Source organism: Dendrobates tinctorius, unplaced genomic scaffold (assembly GCF_039654945.1).
Source record: "Dendrobates tinctorius isolate UK_male_01 unplaced genomic scaffold, ASM3965494v1 ptg000155l, whole genome shotgun sequence".
Lineage (NCBI taxonomy): Eukaryota > Metazoa > Chordata > Amphibia > Anura > Dendrobatidae > Dendrobates > Dendrobates tinctorius.
The window spans coordinates 5,291,548-5,308,354 of NW_027361822.1; the positions used below are offsets into that span (position 1 = coordinate 5,291,548).

Below are 16,807 nucleotides of genomic sequence, written 5' to 3' on the forward strand. Positions count from 1 at the left end.
CAGAATCATTGGTATCAGCTGCAAACCTTGCACCAAATCGTCCATACAAAACTTCAGGACATGGGACACCCGGGGATGACCCCGCCCCAACCCACCGAATTCCAAACAGGAGATTGTGTACTCGCACGAGATCAGCGCCCCCAAAATAAATTGGGACACCGCTGGGAAGAGAGTCCCTATAGAGTACTGCGCCGAGTAAGCCCAAATAGACCAGTGTACGAAAAACAATCTGAAAAAGAAGGGGACCACCCTACCCGTACCCCACACCATAATATGTTACGACCCTGCACTTCCACGGACCCTGCCCGACCCGAGGCCCCTCCTCAGGTCTCCGAACCTCCGCCAGCAGTATGGAATGAGGACGACGAGGAAGACCTTCCGGTGGTACAAACGGACACTGCAAAAACCGGTACCCCAGCAACCCCAGTTAATCTACCATCTTCCACCACCCCAGAGGACTCCACCACAGTTGAACCACGTCGCACCGAGCGGTCCACAGCTGGCAAACCCCCGAACGCTACGAACAGGACCAGTTCGCATGGCAGAAGAGACTTTCACATCAAAAAGCAGGGCCAGGCCCCTCCGAGCCCTCACACGAGGACTGGCGAGCATACAGGATGGGGGAGTGTAGGAGGGAGAGTCCCCGCTGTGTAACCGGGCCGGATCCAAGGGGACTGTCATCAAGGTTCCTAGGGAGACTGTTTCCGGGGGACACAATTAGAGGACGGGCTAGAGAGAGTTCTAGGAGTGGGGGCGGAGCCAATATAAAAGGAGCTGAGGACGCCAGCAGGGAGCAGGAAGACTGGAGGGCACCAGAGAGTCAGAGTTAGAGGGAGAAGACTAGAGGGACTGGAGAGAGACTCACCACGGGCAGGAAGGAGACGGCACCAAGCCGACAAGCAGAGGGCCCCCGACCGCGCTTCCTGCGGTCGTCACTGCCTGACTCCAACCCGTGGCTGGGGCCTACCCGATGCCGCCCACGACCGCCACAGCCAGACTCCAGCCCGCGGCTGCGGCCTGCTCGCTGTCGCCCGCCACAGCCAGACCCCAATCCCCGGCTGCGGCCTGCCCGCTGCCACCCGCGGCCGCCACTGTCCAGATCCGACCCGCGGCTGTGGCCTGCCTGCTGCCGCCGCTGTCCAGATCCAGCCCGCGGTAGCGGTCTGCCCGCCGCCGGCTGCAGCTGCGGCCCACATGTCTCGGGCCCCAGCTATCGCCATCCCGCCTCCGCCGGGAGGCGCAATGCAGAGGAACTCTACAGGGACCTGTTGTGCCCACACTCCACCTGGGCGTAGGAACGCCAGAAGCCTGCGTCAGATCCTCATCGGCTGGGCCCAGCAGCTGAGACACCGACAACCACTCTGCCAGATGTCAGAGGAGGATACGTGACCAGTTGTAGTTAATAACCTGTAGTTTCAGGACCCGTAGTCGGCCACACCGCCGCCCCATAGCTACCGGTTCCGACCGGGTAGTCGTGTTCGTGTTACCTGTGTATTACTGTCCTGATCCCTGCGAGGATAATTGTTATTAGCTTTTCGGTCACTCAAGATAGCCCTTATAGATACAAATATATATAAAAGTTTCATTTTAAGTTCACTTCGACTCCTGTCTCGTCACTGCATCCCGCGTACCTGCGATACCCACACTGCCACCACAACACAAATGGCTCTATGTAACTATACTCTACATTTAGTGGTCACTACTCACCTGTGCGGTTATCTGTAAGAATCTGCTGTTTACACCACTCATCGCCCCACACATATGTCTCTGTAGTATTAATATGGGGCAGATCTTTACCCTGAAACAAATATTGTAAGTCGCAGACAGAGGGAGAAGACACATTTATGATCAGCTCTAATCCTGCCATCTCCACCGTTCTCATTACACAAGTATAAAACATATAATACTGGTGGATAAAACAAGACTGAACACAAGACCTTCACAGCCGTCTACACAACTTAAGGGAGATCTCATGACACCTCCTCTCCATCTACCTGACGATCCCGAGGAACATCAGGATCTTCTTGTTTACAGTCCTGTGGAAGAAGATGATGGGGACATCTGTCTGGTGTTGTCCTCTCACTGGATAAAACTGGAGGAAACGCATAAAGGGACTGAATTTATTCTTTACATACAGATAATTATAGGCCGTGTGTATTATTCTGGGGCAACTCAAAGTGCCACGGATTCCACTACCACCTTTATGCTGATGACACTTAGATCTACCTCTCTGGCCCAGACGTCACCTCTCTGCTGTCCAGAATCCCAGAGTGTCTATCAGCCATATCCTCCTCCTTCTCCTCTCGCTTCCTCAAACTCAATGTAGACAAATCTGAACTCATCATCTTTCCTCCATCTCACAGATCTTCTTTACCCGACCTAGCTACAACAATTAATGACATCACACTTTCCCCAGTACCAGAAGTCCGCTGCCTCGGAGTAACCTTTGACTCTGCCCTGTCCTTCAAACCGCACATCCAAGCTCTTTCTACCTCCTGTCGCCTCCAGCTCAAAAATATTTCCAGAATCCGTCCTTTCCTCAACCCTCAATCTACTAAAATGCTTGTGCATGCCCTCATCATCTCCCGCCTCGACTACTACAACATCCTTTTCTGTGGTCTCCCTGCTAACACCCTCGCACCTCTCCAGTCCATCCTTAACTCTGCCGCCCGACTAATTCATCTCTCTCCTCGCTACTCCTCCGCTTCTCCCCTCTGCAAATATCTTCACTGGCTCCCATTCCCTCAGCGTATCCAGTTCAAATTACTAATTCTGACCTACAAGGCCATCTATAACCTGTCTCCCCCATATGTCTCTGAACTAATCTCCCGATACCTTCCCTCACGTAATCTCCGGTCCTCCCAAGACCTCCTCCTCTCCTCCACACTTATTCGCTCCTCACCCAATCGCCTCCAAGACTTCTCCCGTATAGCCCATATTCCCTGGAATTCTTTGCCCCAACAAGTCCGACTATCAACCACATTTGGATCCTTCAGACGGAACCTGAAAACCCACCTCTTCAAGAAAGCCTACAGCCTGCAATGAGCCCGCTACCTCCTTCTCTCACCACTACCAGTGATATCACCTCAACCAACACCGGAACTGCTGCAACCCACCAACCTACTGTCTCCTTCCCCACCATCCTGTAGCATGTAAGCCCGAAAGGGCAGGGTCCTCTCTCCACTCTGTATCAGTCTGTCATTGTTAGTTTGTTTACTGTAAGTGATATCTGTAATTTCTATGTAACCCCTTCTCATGTACAGCACCATGGAATCAATGGTGCTATATAAATAAATAATAATAATAATAATTTAGTCCTGTCTATTACCTGGTGATGTGAGGGGCCGGGGAACCTCCACCATGACGTCCTTGTACAGAACTATAAAACAAAGAAGAGAAGACGTATGCCAAACAAGGGAGTATCTATGTTTATTGAGGCATAAGCCAAAAAATACATCAAAAACACTTAAACATAGCACAGTGACTACCTAAAATATAAACCAGACAAGCCCACAATAGGGTTAAAGTCTGTCCTATCTGATGACATAATGAACAGGATATCAACGGTAAACAGCGAAATTAATATATGCGCCTGGACACTAATATCCTGAATGCTGAATCTATGCAGATGTCTAAAAAGAAAAATCAAAGCCCTATTATGGAGATTGAGCACGTAATACAAATCAATACATATAAAGAAATAATAGCAGGCTGTAGTGCAGCAGTGTCCTTACTGTGCATTGAGAACGCAGTGAGCCAGGAAAGTTCAAAATAAAATCTTGTTTAATGTACAGCGTACTCACAAAACAGATAAGTAAAACGGATCTTCTGGTTCGCAGCAGGGAAAACAAAGACAGTCTGTGACTGGTTGCCGTGGCCGACTGCACCACCGTGTACGCTTGGGTGCTAGGCGTTTGGCTCCGCTTGGCCCTGTGTTGCCTCACACAGAAAAAGTTCTGCAAAGCTTCGTGGTCGGTCTGCTTCCAAGACCAACACTGACACACCCAAACCATCTTGCAGGGCATTGTTTTCTCTCCACTAGACTCTGTGGCCATGGGCTGGAGGAAACTGACTACCACCACTACCTTCCTGCAGTCCGTTTACAAAATAAAAGCCCATACCGGGTTTTCCTGAACAATTCCTTGGTTAAATAACTTGACCAGGTTCAAGAAGCTTATTTTTATTCTGCCTTGTGACTCACAGGCACCCTGCTGTGACCATAAGGCACTCCAGCGGATCTAATACACTTCTGAGGGCATCCTGGGGGACACAGAGCGACCCTCGCATATGACACCGGTCACTACCTCACAAGGGACTAATACGTGTAGATAAACATTACACGACACACTGCCAGAACAACAAAAATGGACCTATGTAACTGTACTCTACATTTAGTATTTACTACTCACCTGTGCGGTTATCTGTAGGAATCTCCTCTTTACACCACTCATCACCCCTCACATATGTCTCTGTAATATTCACATGGGTCAGATCTTCACTCTGAAAGAAATATTGTATAAGTCACAAACAGATGGAGAAGTCACATCTATGATCGTCTCTAATCCTGCCATCTCCACAGTTCTCATTACACAAGTATAAGACATATAATACTGGTAGATAAAACAAGACTGAACACAAGACCTGATGATCCTGAGGAACATTGGAATTTTCTTGTTTACAGTCCTGTGGAAGAAGAGGATGGGGACATCTCTCTGGTGTTGTCCTCCTACAGGATAGAACTGGAGGAAACACATAATGGGACTGAATTCATTTTTTACATACAGATAATTGTATGCGGTGTGTATTTAGTCCTGTCTATTACCTGGTGATGTGAGGGGCTGGGAAACCTCCATCATGATGTCCTTGTACAGATCTTTGTGTCCTTCTAAATACTCCCACTCCTCCATGGAGAAATAGACGGTGACATCCTGATCCCTTATCGGAACCTGACACATACAATGATACCGTCATCTCCCAATCCCTTCATAGCGTTACTGTATAATGTCCCAGCATTCCCAGCAGTGTCACCTCTCCAGTCAGCAGCTCAATCATCTTGTAGGTGAGTTCTAAGATCTTGTGGCCATTTATGTCGTCATGTATCAGGGGGTGAGGTGGAGGCCCCGTGATTGGGCTCAGGGGTCTTCCCCATCCCTCAGACACAGGGGCCTGACAGTGCTCATTAGAGGTCTTCACTACTGTGTAATCCTGGTTATGGAGAGACACATTAATAAATCTCACTACAGACATTTCCAGAGTCCTCACCTCTCCAGTTCTGTCCGTCTGTTATTCCCATAGATAAGAATGATGTAATGTGACGTCATCAGAATCTCTCACCTCTCCAGTAAGCCGGAAGAGGATCTCTAGGGTGAGGTGTAATATCCTCTCCACCATCTTGTCCCTGTCCCTATCCATCCTTGTAGGGTCAATCAGGAAAATTGTTTTATATAGAAGATCTCTACTGAGAGGATCCGATATTGTAGGGACCTGAATGGGGAGAAGATGACAATGTAACATCATAAAGATCCCATGTAATAATACAATTACTGGAGATAATGGGAATTTTTGCATGTGCGGAAACATGAGCTGAATATCTTATGGATGCAGTTGTGCTATTCAGGCAATCATATGCCATGTTGGTCACTGCCAGGGGCATAACAATAGTGCAACTGTGCCAGTGCCGGGGAAGGTTGTTGCATCACTGGTCAGAGCAGGGAAACATGGGTCTCAAAGGACTACCGGATTATTCAAAGAGAGGTGAGGTTCCATACGGTTTGCAGAGCGTGCATGGGTGAGAGATGTGATAAGGTCACTATGGAGAGTGAATGGACGCCTGCAGTAGAGGTCCAGGACAAGCTGCAGCTGTTCCCCTCGCCACCCGTGCTTGTCCTGGACCTCTACTGCAGGCGTCCATTCACTCTCCATAGTGACCTTATCACATCTCTCACCCATGCACGCTCTGCAAACCGTATGGAACCTCATCTCTCTTTGAATAATCCGGTAGTTCTTTGAGACCCATGTTTCCCTGCTTTGACCAGTGATGCAACAACCTTGAGAAAGGCTCTATGCCGAAACGTTGGTGCTGTTGCTTTGGTTAGGTTCCCTTTGCAGTGTGTCAATTAATAAATTCACTTTTGCATATACATTCCTTTTTTTCCTCATTTGAGTGCCGGGGTTTACTTTATCGCCTGCTTATGATTCTTTACCCCCAGAGCACCTTCAGTGTGTGGTAGAGCCTGGAATTTCTATACTCTCGAATCAGAGGTTGGCAGCAGACATCGGTTTGCCCGTGCCGGGCAGCACTTGGCAGCAACATCATGCTCTGTCCGTTCCAGCAAGCCAAAATCAGCTGCCGGCATCTGCGCCAGCTTTAGAGGGTGACACCGCACGTTGTGGGAGCGGAGGAAGGTAAGAATAATCTTTTGCTTCTTTTTAAGATGTGCTGGAGAAGACAGAAAGGACTCAGGGTGGCTGACATTTATTATATATATACATTATCACATGAGGGGTTAACATGCATGTCTTTATGGGATATGGAACCCTAAAAGGGCTCATACAGATGTATGCAGGCGAGGGCCCAGGTCCAAATTTTGCACTGGGGCCCATCAGACTCTAGTTACAACATTGGTCACTGCTATGGCTACTGTTTGACTACAAGGTTGATATGCTTGTCTAGATCGAGTACAGATATTGGCGGGGGTAAATGAAAGTGGCAGAGGATCATTAATTACGTAACAGCATTCAGTGTTTTTTCTTCATTTCTACTGATAAAGCCAGTATAATTTATACCACACGCAGTAACTAGTATTTTCTTCCTTGGAATCTTCAGCTGAATACGGTTCTCGTAAGTCCAACTTCCATAACACTCATTTGTGTCTCAGTCACCTAAACTGGCACTGACATCAGCAATACAGCAATGTTCAATATTACCTTGCGCAAACAGATGTTATTTTGGATTTTCTTTTTTCTCCTCGCCTTCCAAGGGCCATACAATATTTCATTTTCCCTCAACATTGCTGAATGAATACTAGTTTTAGGTAAAATGAGCTGCAGCTATTAAAGGGGATCTGTCACCCCATTTTAGCCTTATAAGCTGCGGCCAGCGCCATCAGGGGCTTATCTACAGCATTCTGTAATGCTGTAGACAAGCCCCCGTTGTAACCCGAAAGATACGAAAAACACATTAGATTATACTCACCGGGGGCGATGGGTGTCGCAGTCCGGGTCCTCCCATCTGTCCTCCTCCTTGCTTCTCCCTCGGCTCCTGCGCAGGCGTACTTTATCTGCCCTGTTGAGGGCAGAGTAAAGTACTGCAGTGCGCAGGCACCGGACCTCTCTGACCTTTCCCGGCACCTGCGCCCTGCAGTACTCTGCTCTGCCCTCAACAGGGCAGATAAAGTACGCCTGCGCAGGAGCCGAGGGAGAAGCAAGGAGGAGGCAGCATCTCATATGCGAAAAAATAGGTGACAGATTCCCTTTAGTGAAAGCATTAACTTTACCACTACTGTTTTTTTGTTTTGTTTTTATTGTGGGGGGGGGGGGGGGGGTGATTGATTTTTACGACATTTAAATGACCTGTTGTTCTTTGTGTCATTATGGATATGCTGGTACCAAACTAATAACTTTTGTTTTTTCTGCTTAAAGTAAAAAATGCATTTTCTGAGAACCATAACTTTGTCAGTCGATAGAATTGTAAAAGATGTTTTTTTTCAAGAAGAGTTATGGTTGTTATATTTACCATTTTAGGGTCCATTCCACTTTTCTTAGTTCTCTTTTCCCACTTTTTCTGGAGGTAAAGTGACCAAAATCAGCAATTTGTTTCATTTCAATTATTTTTGCTTCCTGCATTCACCTTGTGGGATAAATATCCCATTAATATTTATTACTTCACACACTTACAAAATACGAAAAGTATTTCTAACTTTTTATATTTTTTTTGACTGTTTTTCTAAGTACTTTAAGCCAGTGATTGCGTGTACAAAATACTGTCATTTTTTGATGTACTGTAACCTTGCCAAACGCCTATGAAGTTCAGCCAGAGTCTGAAAATTTGCATCTCTGGAAAAAAGCTTTTTGTTGTTCTTTATCCCCGACACACAAAAGGATGTAAATATTCATCCACAGTGGGGATCGCATGTATGGGCGGGCTTAAGAGTTGAGACCACTCCGCATGATAGATATAGGCCGTGTCACAGGGCCGGCATCTGTCTCTAACTTTAGCAGATGGAGCTAAACACCAAATCACTGCTGTTAACGTTTTAACTGCTGCTGTAATTTTGACACCAGCCATGCAATTGTGAAGATCGGATTGGTTATCTTTGCAGCCGTGGGGTAAAAGACCCATGTCTGCCATCGTGGGTTTCAATGGAAACCTCCATTTTTGTTCTAAATTGCAATATTATGGTATTGGAGTATTATGAAGAATAGTTAAACAATCACAGGTTTATGTCCTCTAAAGGGACTAAAAAAATAAAGGTATAACATTTAAAAAAAAAGTTTTTAACAATAAAAAAGACAAAACCAGAGTGCTTTGAAGTAGCAGAGCTTACAAAGCTAATCCCCCCCCCCACACACACACATTCACACCACAGATCTCTGCATATATTGTCTATTGACAGTGAGCTGATCAAATAGAGGGCGTGGTTGGATAACTGTTCACACCAGCACCAGTTCTGGCAGTAATAATATCCTGGTGATAAAACCTTCACTCTATTGAAACAACAGTACACAGCCTAATCAGTGACACATTGCTGAAATCTGTGCCTCGGCTGCTACACCGTGCTGTTGTCAGATTATATGGCAAACACCTGATAACAAAATCCATTAAAAAAAACAATAAAACCTGTTTAGAATCACCACGTCTAGAAGAATTTGGTCTATAAAAATATAAAATTAATGGGGTTGTCCGGGCTCTTCACATAATCTCAGTACCTATCTGGGCTGCAGAATTATGACAATAAGTAATTTACTTTCTGTCACTAGTTTTCACGGTTTTCTAGATATTCCGAACAGAACGTCCAGGGGGGGGGGGGTGTTATGGCATTGAAATTAGAACTAGTCGTAACCTCCTACTCTACTCCAAACATGTCCTCTATAGCAACAACTCCACCCTCCATAGCTACAGGCTCTCCCCGTCCACATGAAGAAGCCCTCATCACACAGTAACAAATCCTCCTCCTCTAGCAGCCTCACTGCAGAGAGCAGACCACCCAGCTGCTCCTCCCACAGACGCACGCTGAACAGTGATCTATGGAAAATGAATCTAGTGAGGAGGCAAAATCATCCTGTATTCTGGGCCACTCCATGATTACAATACATAACTCATTATCAGTAATTCCTTCCCTCACTGTCCCAGGCTGCTGGCAGCAGTAAGAACTGTGTGATGGCCAGTGATGGGGGTCTGCAGCTTCTAATCTGCACAGGGGATGGCAGTCACTGATGTAATCTGTTGTGTGACAAAGCCTCTGCTGTGTGAATGAGACAGTTCTGTGTCACTGATGTCTTCACACAGCAGCAGATTTGTTGCAGTGTATGTGTGAAGCTCCACCAAACTCCCAGCAAGCTCCAGTGACCAGCACCACCCACTGCCCACTCATTGGCTCGCAGTAAACTGCACCAGCACTCATCTTTATCATCATTCCAGCATTGGAAAGAACACAGCAGAGATCCTGTATTTGTGAAAGCAGCACAATACATACATACATACACCCCCCAACACTTCACACTGTTACAGCTGCTGATTAGACAGGCTGCTTCCATCAGTATTTGTGTCATTAGAGACACAGTGCTCACACATACACTGCACCAAATCTGCTGCTGTGTGAAGACATCAGAGACACAGAGCTGTCTCATTCACACAGCAGAGGCTTTGTCACACAACAGATTACATCAGTGACTGCCATCCCCTGTGCAGATTAGAAGCTGCAGACCCCCATCACTGGCCATCACACAGTCTGTTCTCACTGCTGCCAGCAGCCTGGGACAGTGAGGGAAGGAATTACTGATAATGAGTTATGTATTGTAATCATGGAGTGGCCCAGAATACAGGACGATTTTCCTTCCTCACTACTTTCACTTTCCATAGATAACTGTTCAGTGTGTGTCTGGGGGAGGAGCAGCTCTCTGCACTGAGGCTGCTGGAGGGGAAGAATTCTTTACTGTGATGAGGGGTTCTTCATGTGGACAGGGAGGGCCTGTAGCTATGGAGGGTGGGGTTGTTGCTATAGAGGGCATGTTTGGAGTAGAGTAGGAGGTTACGACTAGTTCTCATTTCAATGCCATAACACCCCCCCCCTAGACGTTCTATTCAGAATATCTAGAAAACCGTGCAGACTAGTGACAGAAAGTAAATTACTTATTGTCATAATTCTGCAGCCCAGATATGTACTGAGATTATGTGAAAAGCCCGGACAACATCTTTAATTAAACCATATTGTAAACACTGTAAAGAATAGGGATGGGAAACCAATTTGCAGGACAGCCCAGGTCAATTGTCTGTGACTGCTGGACGGGAGTCCTGTGAATGTTCTTACCTCTCGTTTTTCGGCTGATGCAATGTCAATATTGCGCAGTGATGCACACAAGATGTCGCGTCAGCCAAACGAAGTTTATGGAATGCTGGGAAGTAAGGAGATTCACACGACTCCTGTCTAGCAGCCTACAGTTGTGTGAAAGGGTGTTTGCCCCCTTCCTGTTTTCCTATTCTTTTGCATGCTTGTCATACTAAAATGTTTCTGATCACAAAAAAAAATTAAATATTAGACAAAGATAAACACAAGTAAACACAGAATGCAGTTTTTAAATGAAAGTCGCTATTTTTAAGGGAAAAAAATCCAAACCTACAGATTTCTGTGTGAAAAAGTTGTTGCCCTCTAAACATAATAATTGGTTGTGCCACATTTAGCAGCAACAACTGCAATCAAGAGTTTGCAATAACAGATAAATGAGTCTTTTACAACACTCTGAAGGAATTTTGGCAGACTCATTTTTGCAGAATTGTTGTAATTCAGCCACATTGGAGGGTTTCCGAGCATGAACCACCTTTTTAAAGTCATACCATAGCATCTCAGTCAGATTAAGGTCAGGAGTTTGACTAGGCCACTCCAAAGTTTTAAGTTTGTTTTTCTTAAACCATCCAGAGGTTGGCTTGCTGGTGTATTTTCTATCATTGTCCTGCTGCATAACCCAAGTGGACTTCAGCTTGATGTCACAAACAGATGGCAGGACAGTCTCCTGCAGAATTTTTTGTTAAACAGCAGAATTCATGGTTCCATGTACCACAGCAAGTCTTCCAGTTCCTGAAGCAGCAAAACTGCGTCAAGATCATCACATTACCACCACCATATTTTACTGTTGGTATGATGTTCCTTTTCTGAACTGTTGTGTTACTTCTAAGACAGATGTAATGGGACATACACCTTCCAAGAAGTTCAGATTTGTCTCGACAGTCCACAGAGTATTCTTCCAAAAGTCTTGGGGATAATCAAGATGTTTTCTGGCAAAACTGGGAAGAACCTTTATGTTCTTAATGCTAAGCAGTGTATTTCGTTTTGGAACTCTGCCATGCAGGACATTTTTACACCGGTTTCTTTCTTATGATGGAGTCATGAGCACTGACGTTAACTGAGGCAAGTGAGGCCTTTGGATGTTATTGTGGGGTCTTTTGTGACCTCTTGTATGAGTAGTCGCTGCACCCTTGGGGTAATTTTGGTAGGACTGGGAACGTCCTGGGAACGTTCTCCACTGTACCATATTTTCGCCAATTGTGGATAATGGCTCTCACTGTGATTCGCTGGGTCTCAAAGATTGAGAAATGGCTTTATATCCTTTTCTAGACTGATAGATGTCAATTACTTTGTTTCTCAATTGTTCCAGAATTTCTTTAGATAGCGGCATGAGGTCTAGCTTTTGAGGTTTTTGTGGTCTACTTCACTGAAGGCAGGGGTCCTTTGATTGAGAACAGGCATGGCAGTAATCAGGTCAGCATGTGGCTAGGGAATTTGAACTCAGCTTCCCCAAGATAAACCATAATTAATTTATGTTTTAAGTAGGAGGGAATCAATTTTTCACAATGGGCCCTGTAGGTTTGGATTTCTTTTTTCCTTAATACTTTCATTTAAAAACTGCACTTTGTGTTATTTTTGTCTAATACTTAAATTTATTTGGTGATCCAAACCAATGCACGACAGTTATACAAATCGATTCTCCCATCTCTAGTAAAGAATAAAATACAAAAAAAATGAAACTCCAAGATGTTCATTCCTTTGGTCACCACACCTCCCTAAAAACCTACAATAAAAAGCAACCTAAATTTTGTATGCAACTCTGAATTTTATAAGTAAAACCGTCAGCTCATCATGCAAAAAAGAAGGACCATATCCACCAAAAAGTGCGCACCATTTGTCTCCTTTATGATTCTGGAAGACTAAATTCACACTTCCATGTGAATTATTATATTGTGAGAAATTGAGTGTTTTTTTCCTCACGTGGCATGCATATTGCCTCTGAATGGCACCCTTGTTGAATCAGTTTTTTTCCCCATCCATTTATAAAAGCTGAAGGAGCAGGGCAGAGCAAAGTATTGAGTGTGCATGCGTCGGCGCATAATGCAGAGGACGCGTCATTCAGACAAAGCAAGAAGTGCCAGCTCTGTGCCAGTCATTGCACTGGCTGCCCATGCATTATAGGGATTCAATTTAAACTGCTTGTTCTCACCCACGATGCTCTCCACAGTGCGGCACCCCCCTTCATCTCCTTTCTCATTCCATGTATTGACCTACCAGCTCGTTACGCTTTGCAAGTGACTTTCGACTAACGTCTGCACTAATTCATACCTGCCTCTCCCGGCTCCAAGACTTCTCCCGAGTTGCACCAATTCTCAGGAATGCTCTACCCTAAGAAATTAGGACTGACCACAACTTAACAGTTTTAAGCGCTCTCTAAAAAAACACATATGTTTAGGGCGGCCTATCACTTTCCCTAATCTCACTCCTTTTATACTGTATATAGTCCATTGTCTACTTCCCTGAACATAACCCTCCATTAAACTCCATCGCTCCCAAAAGCACTACAAATATTGGCTGGTGACTAGCTCATGCAGCCTTTATCTACCCCCCATTTACTCAAGATGGCTAGACCATCATTGTAAATAAGCACCTGTACTTTGTGTCAGCACCACCTCATTGTAGATTGTAAGCTCTTATGAGCAGGGTCGTCATTTTCTTAACAATCCTTTCAATGCTGGAGATATCCCGGATGCTTGTGCACCTTTTTCTACCACACTTTTTGCTTCCACTCAACTTTCCATTAATATGCTTGGATACAGCACTCTGTGAACAGCCAGCTTCTTTAGCAATAACCTTTTGTGGCTTATCCTCCTTGTGGAGTGTGTCAATGACTGCCTTCTGGACATCAGTCAAGTCAGCAGTCTTCCCCATGATTGTGGAGCCTACTGAAACAGACTAAGGGATCTTTTTAAACGCTTAGGAAGCCTTTGCAGGTGTTTTTTGTTAATTATTCTAATTTACTGAGATAATGACTTTTGGGTTTTCATTGGCTGTAAGCCATAATGTTAATGATTAACAGAAATAAACCCTTTCTATAATATATGAGTTTCACTTTTTGTATTGAAGAACTGAAATAAATTAACTTTTTGATGATATTCTAATTTTGTGAGAAGCACCTGTATATACAGCATTTTAGAATGCAGTAACAGAGGGCATGCACGTGCTGGCTGTACTTTATATGGGAGAAACCTGGCGAAAGGTTCCCTTCAATAAACATTAAAAATAATGAACACACGCTCGGCAATGTCAAAATGACTTGATGTGAGCGAGTTCCATCTTTTTCAGCTTCTTGTAAAGGGGTTGTCCACTACTAAGACAACCCGTTCTCATTCTCCATGCTTGGACCCGATAAAAGAAAAAAAACTTATACTCACCTATCATGGCGGCACAGTCCCTGCCGTGTCGGCACTAGCGGTCTCGGTTGTGATGACACGTGAACCCGGCGCCCAATAAGTGTGGGCGTCACTGTCCCCGCCTTTGCAGAACTGAACATGAAGAGGAAGTCAGAGATCAGGTGCAGGGCAGAATTCCTCTTTATGTTCAATTTGCTTGAAGATGGAGACAGTGACGCCACCGGCGCTGATTGGCGGCTGGGTCCAACAAGTCATAACAACCAAACGAGAGCCCCAGGACCACGAGTGCTGACACCGTAAGAACGGCGCCGGCACAGGAGGTGTGTATAGGCTTTTTATTTTATGGGGGCCAAGCATGAGGAATGAGAAGGGGTAGTGGAAGACCCCTTTAACTGTTCAGACTTCCACCACAAAAAGGACAATGAAGACGCTCCAGGAAAAACACAAATATAAGCCGCCAGGTGCACATGAGGAGGGAAATCTCAGCGTCTGGATAAGAGAACCCACAGCAAGGGGCGGCACACTGGTTACAGCGAAGAAGAATATGGTTCTGTCAGCTCCCAACACCTAACAACTGCAGATATATGTATATGTATGTATTCATTCAGATCATCACTAATCTTATTGGTCTCTAATGACACATTATATCGTATCAAAGCCGCCACAGGACAAGTCCCCAGCGGGGGGCGTTATACATCAGTGTGTGTCTGTAACTGCTAATGTTTGCTCTGGTATGAAATACTGCAACAGGAGTAATGGGGAATCTCCAGCACCTACCTCCACCTGCAGAGCCGCACACCACATATATGGCTGCTCTGTGCGCACAGGACCTGTGATGAGGTCACAGGAGGGGAGGAGTCAGGGGTCACATGATCAGGGGCCTCAGTGTATGCAGGACTCTCCTGTGCTGGTTGTCATGGCGCTGGATGAGGGGAAGTTTCTGTGTGGGGTCAGTAGGGGTTTACAGGGTGGATGTAGCAGAGCCGTGTGTGTACGAGGTGTACGGAGCGGAGCCATGTGTGTACGAGGTGTACGGAGCGGAGCCGTGTGTGTACGAGGTGTACGGAGCAGAGCCGTGTGTGTACAAGGTGTACGGAGCAGAGCCGTGTGTATAAGGTGTACGAAGCGGAGAAGAGTGTGTACAAGGTGTACGGAGCAGAGCCGCGTGTGTACGAGGTGTACGGAGCAGAGCCGCGTGTGTACGAGGTGTACGGAGCGGAGCTGTGTGTGTACGAGGTGTACGGAGCGGAGCCGTGTGTGTATGAGGTGTACGGAGCAGAGCAGTGTGTGTACGAGGTGTACGGAGCGGAGAAGAGTGTGTACGAGGTGTGTGGAGCGGAGCCGTTTGTGTACGAGGTGTACGGAGCGGAGTCACCGGTGTGTGAGATGTATGGAGCGGAGCTGTGTGTGTATGAGGTGTATGGAGCGGAGCCATGTGAGTACGAGGTGTACGGAGCGGAGCCGTGATGTGTATGAGGTGTATGGAGTGGAGCCGTGATGTGTATGAGGTGTACGGTGCGGAGCCGTGATGTGTATGAGGTGTACGGTGCGGAGCCGTGATGTGTATGAGGTGTACGGTGCGGAGCCGTGATGTGTACGAGGTGTATGGAGTGGAGCCGTGATGTGTATGAGGTATACGGTGCGGAGCCGTGATGTGTATGAGGTGTACGGTGCGGAGCCGTGATGTGTATGAGGTGTACGGTGCGGAGCCGTGATGTGTATGAGGTGTACGGTGCGGAGCCGTGATGTGTATGAGGTGTACGGTGCGGAGCCGTGATGTGTATGAGGTGTATGGAGTGGAGCCGTGATGTGTATGAGGTGTACGGTGCGGAGCCGTGATGTGTATGAGGTGTACAGAGAGGAGCCTTCTGTGTATGAGGTGTGCGGAGCGGAGCCGTGATGTGTATGAGGTGTACAGAGAGGAGCCTTCTGTGTATGAGGTGTACGGTGCGGAGCCGTGATGTGTATGAGGTGTACGGTGCGGAGCCGTGATGTGTATGAGGTGTATGGAGTGGAGCCGTGATGTGTATGAGGTGTACGGTGCGGAGCCGTGATGTGTATGAGGTGTACAGAGAGGAGCCTTCTGTGTATGAGGTGTGCGGAGCGGAGCCGTTTGTGTACGATGGGTACGGGGTGGGAGCTGTGTGTGTATGGAGAGGAGCCGTGTGTGTACGATGGGTATGAAGCAGAGCCGTGTGTCTAGACGTGTAAGGAGCAGAGCATTGTGTGTATGACGTGTGTGAGTTCGATGTGTGGGGAGTGGAGCCATGCACATAAGGACGATGTATGTATGATGTGTATGAAGCAGAGCCGTGTGTCTACACGTGTAAGGAGCAGAGCATTGTGTGTATGACGTGTACGGAGTGTGAGTTCGATGTGTGGGAAGTGGAGCCATGCACATAAGGATGATGTATGTATGATGTGTATGGAGCTGAGCAGTGTGTGTATGATTTGTATGACGTGTACAGAGTATAGAGTCGCATGCAGACTCTACGTGTACGAAGGTGAGCTATGTGTCTTATTTTGCTTTAATTATTGTATTGTTAACGTTGTTACTTATGACTGTTGTGTTTTGAAACTGTTAAACTGTAAAGCGCTGCAGAATATGTTGGTGCTATATAAATAAAGATTATTATTATTATTATTATTATTATTATTATTATTATGTGTGTATTTGACATGTATGGAATGGAGCGCCATATGTGTGTGATACAGCCAACTCAGAGGTATCCATAACACAATCTATTGGTATTCTTGGAATGTAAACGGCTTAATGCCACTGTAAAAAGGAAGAAAGTCCTGAATTATTTACAACGTGCAAAACTTCCATATTGTTTTCTGGCAGGAAACGCATTGGGTAAAGAATAACCATCCTTCTTTCCTTAGCAAAAG

The 16,807-nt window shown here is 46.1% G+C and overlaps 1 protein-coding gene across 1 annotated transcript in view; it reads right to left on the bottom strand.

The window, feature by feature from the left end:
- LOC141051169 (uncharacterized) overlaps positions 1–16,807 on the bottom strand; it is an 872,784-nt gene that overhangs the window by 255,036 nt on the left and 600,941 nt on the right. The window contains exons 13-18 of the mRNA XM_073548034.1: positions 6,249–6,439; positions 4,642–4,680; positions 4,410–4,500; positions 3,329–3,379; positions 1,995–2,092; positions 1,708–1,798 (exon numbers count right to left, since the gene is read on the bottom strand). Coding sequence (XP_073404135.1) covers positions 1,708–1,798; positions 1,995–2,092; positions 3,329–3,379; positions 4,410–4,500; positions 4,642–4,680; positions 6,249–6,439 — 561 coding nt within the window. The remainder of the gene's footprint in view (positions 1–1,707; positions 1,799–1,994; positions 2,093–3,328; positions 3,380–4,409; positions 4,501–4,641; positions 4,681–6,248; positions 6,440–16,807) is intronic.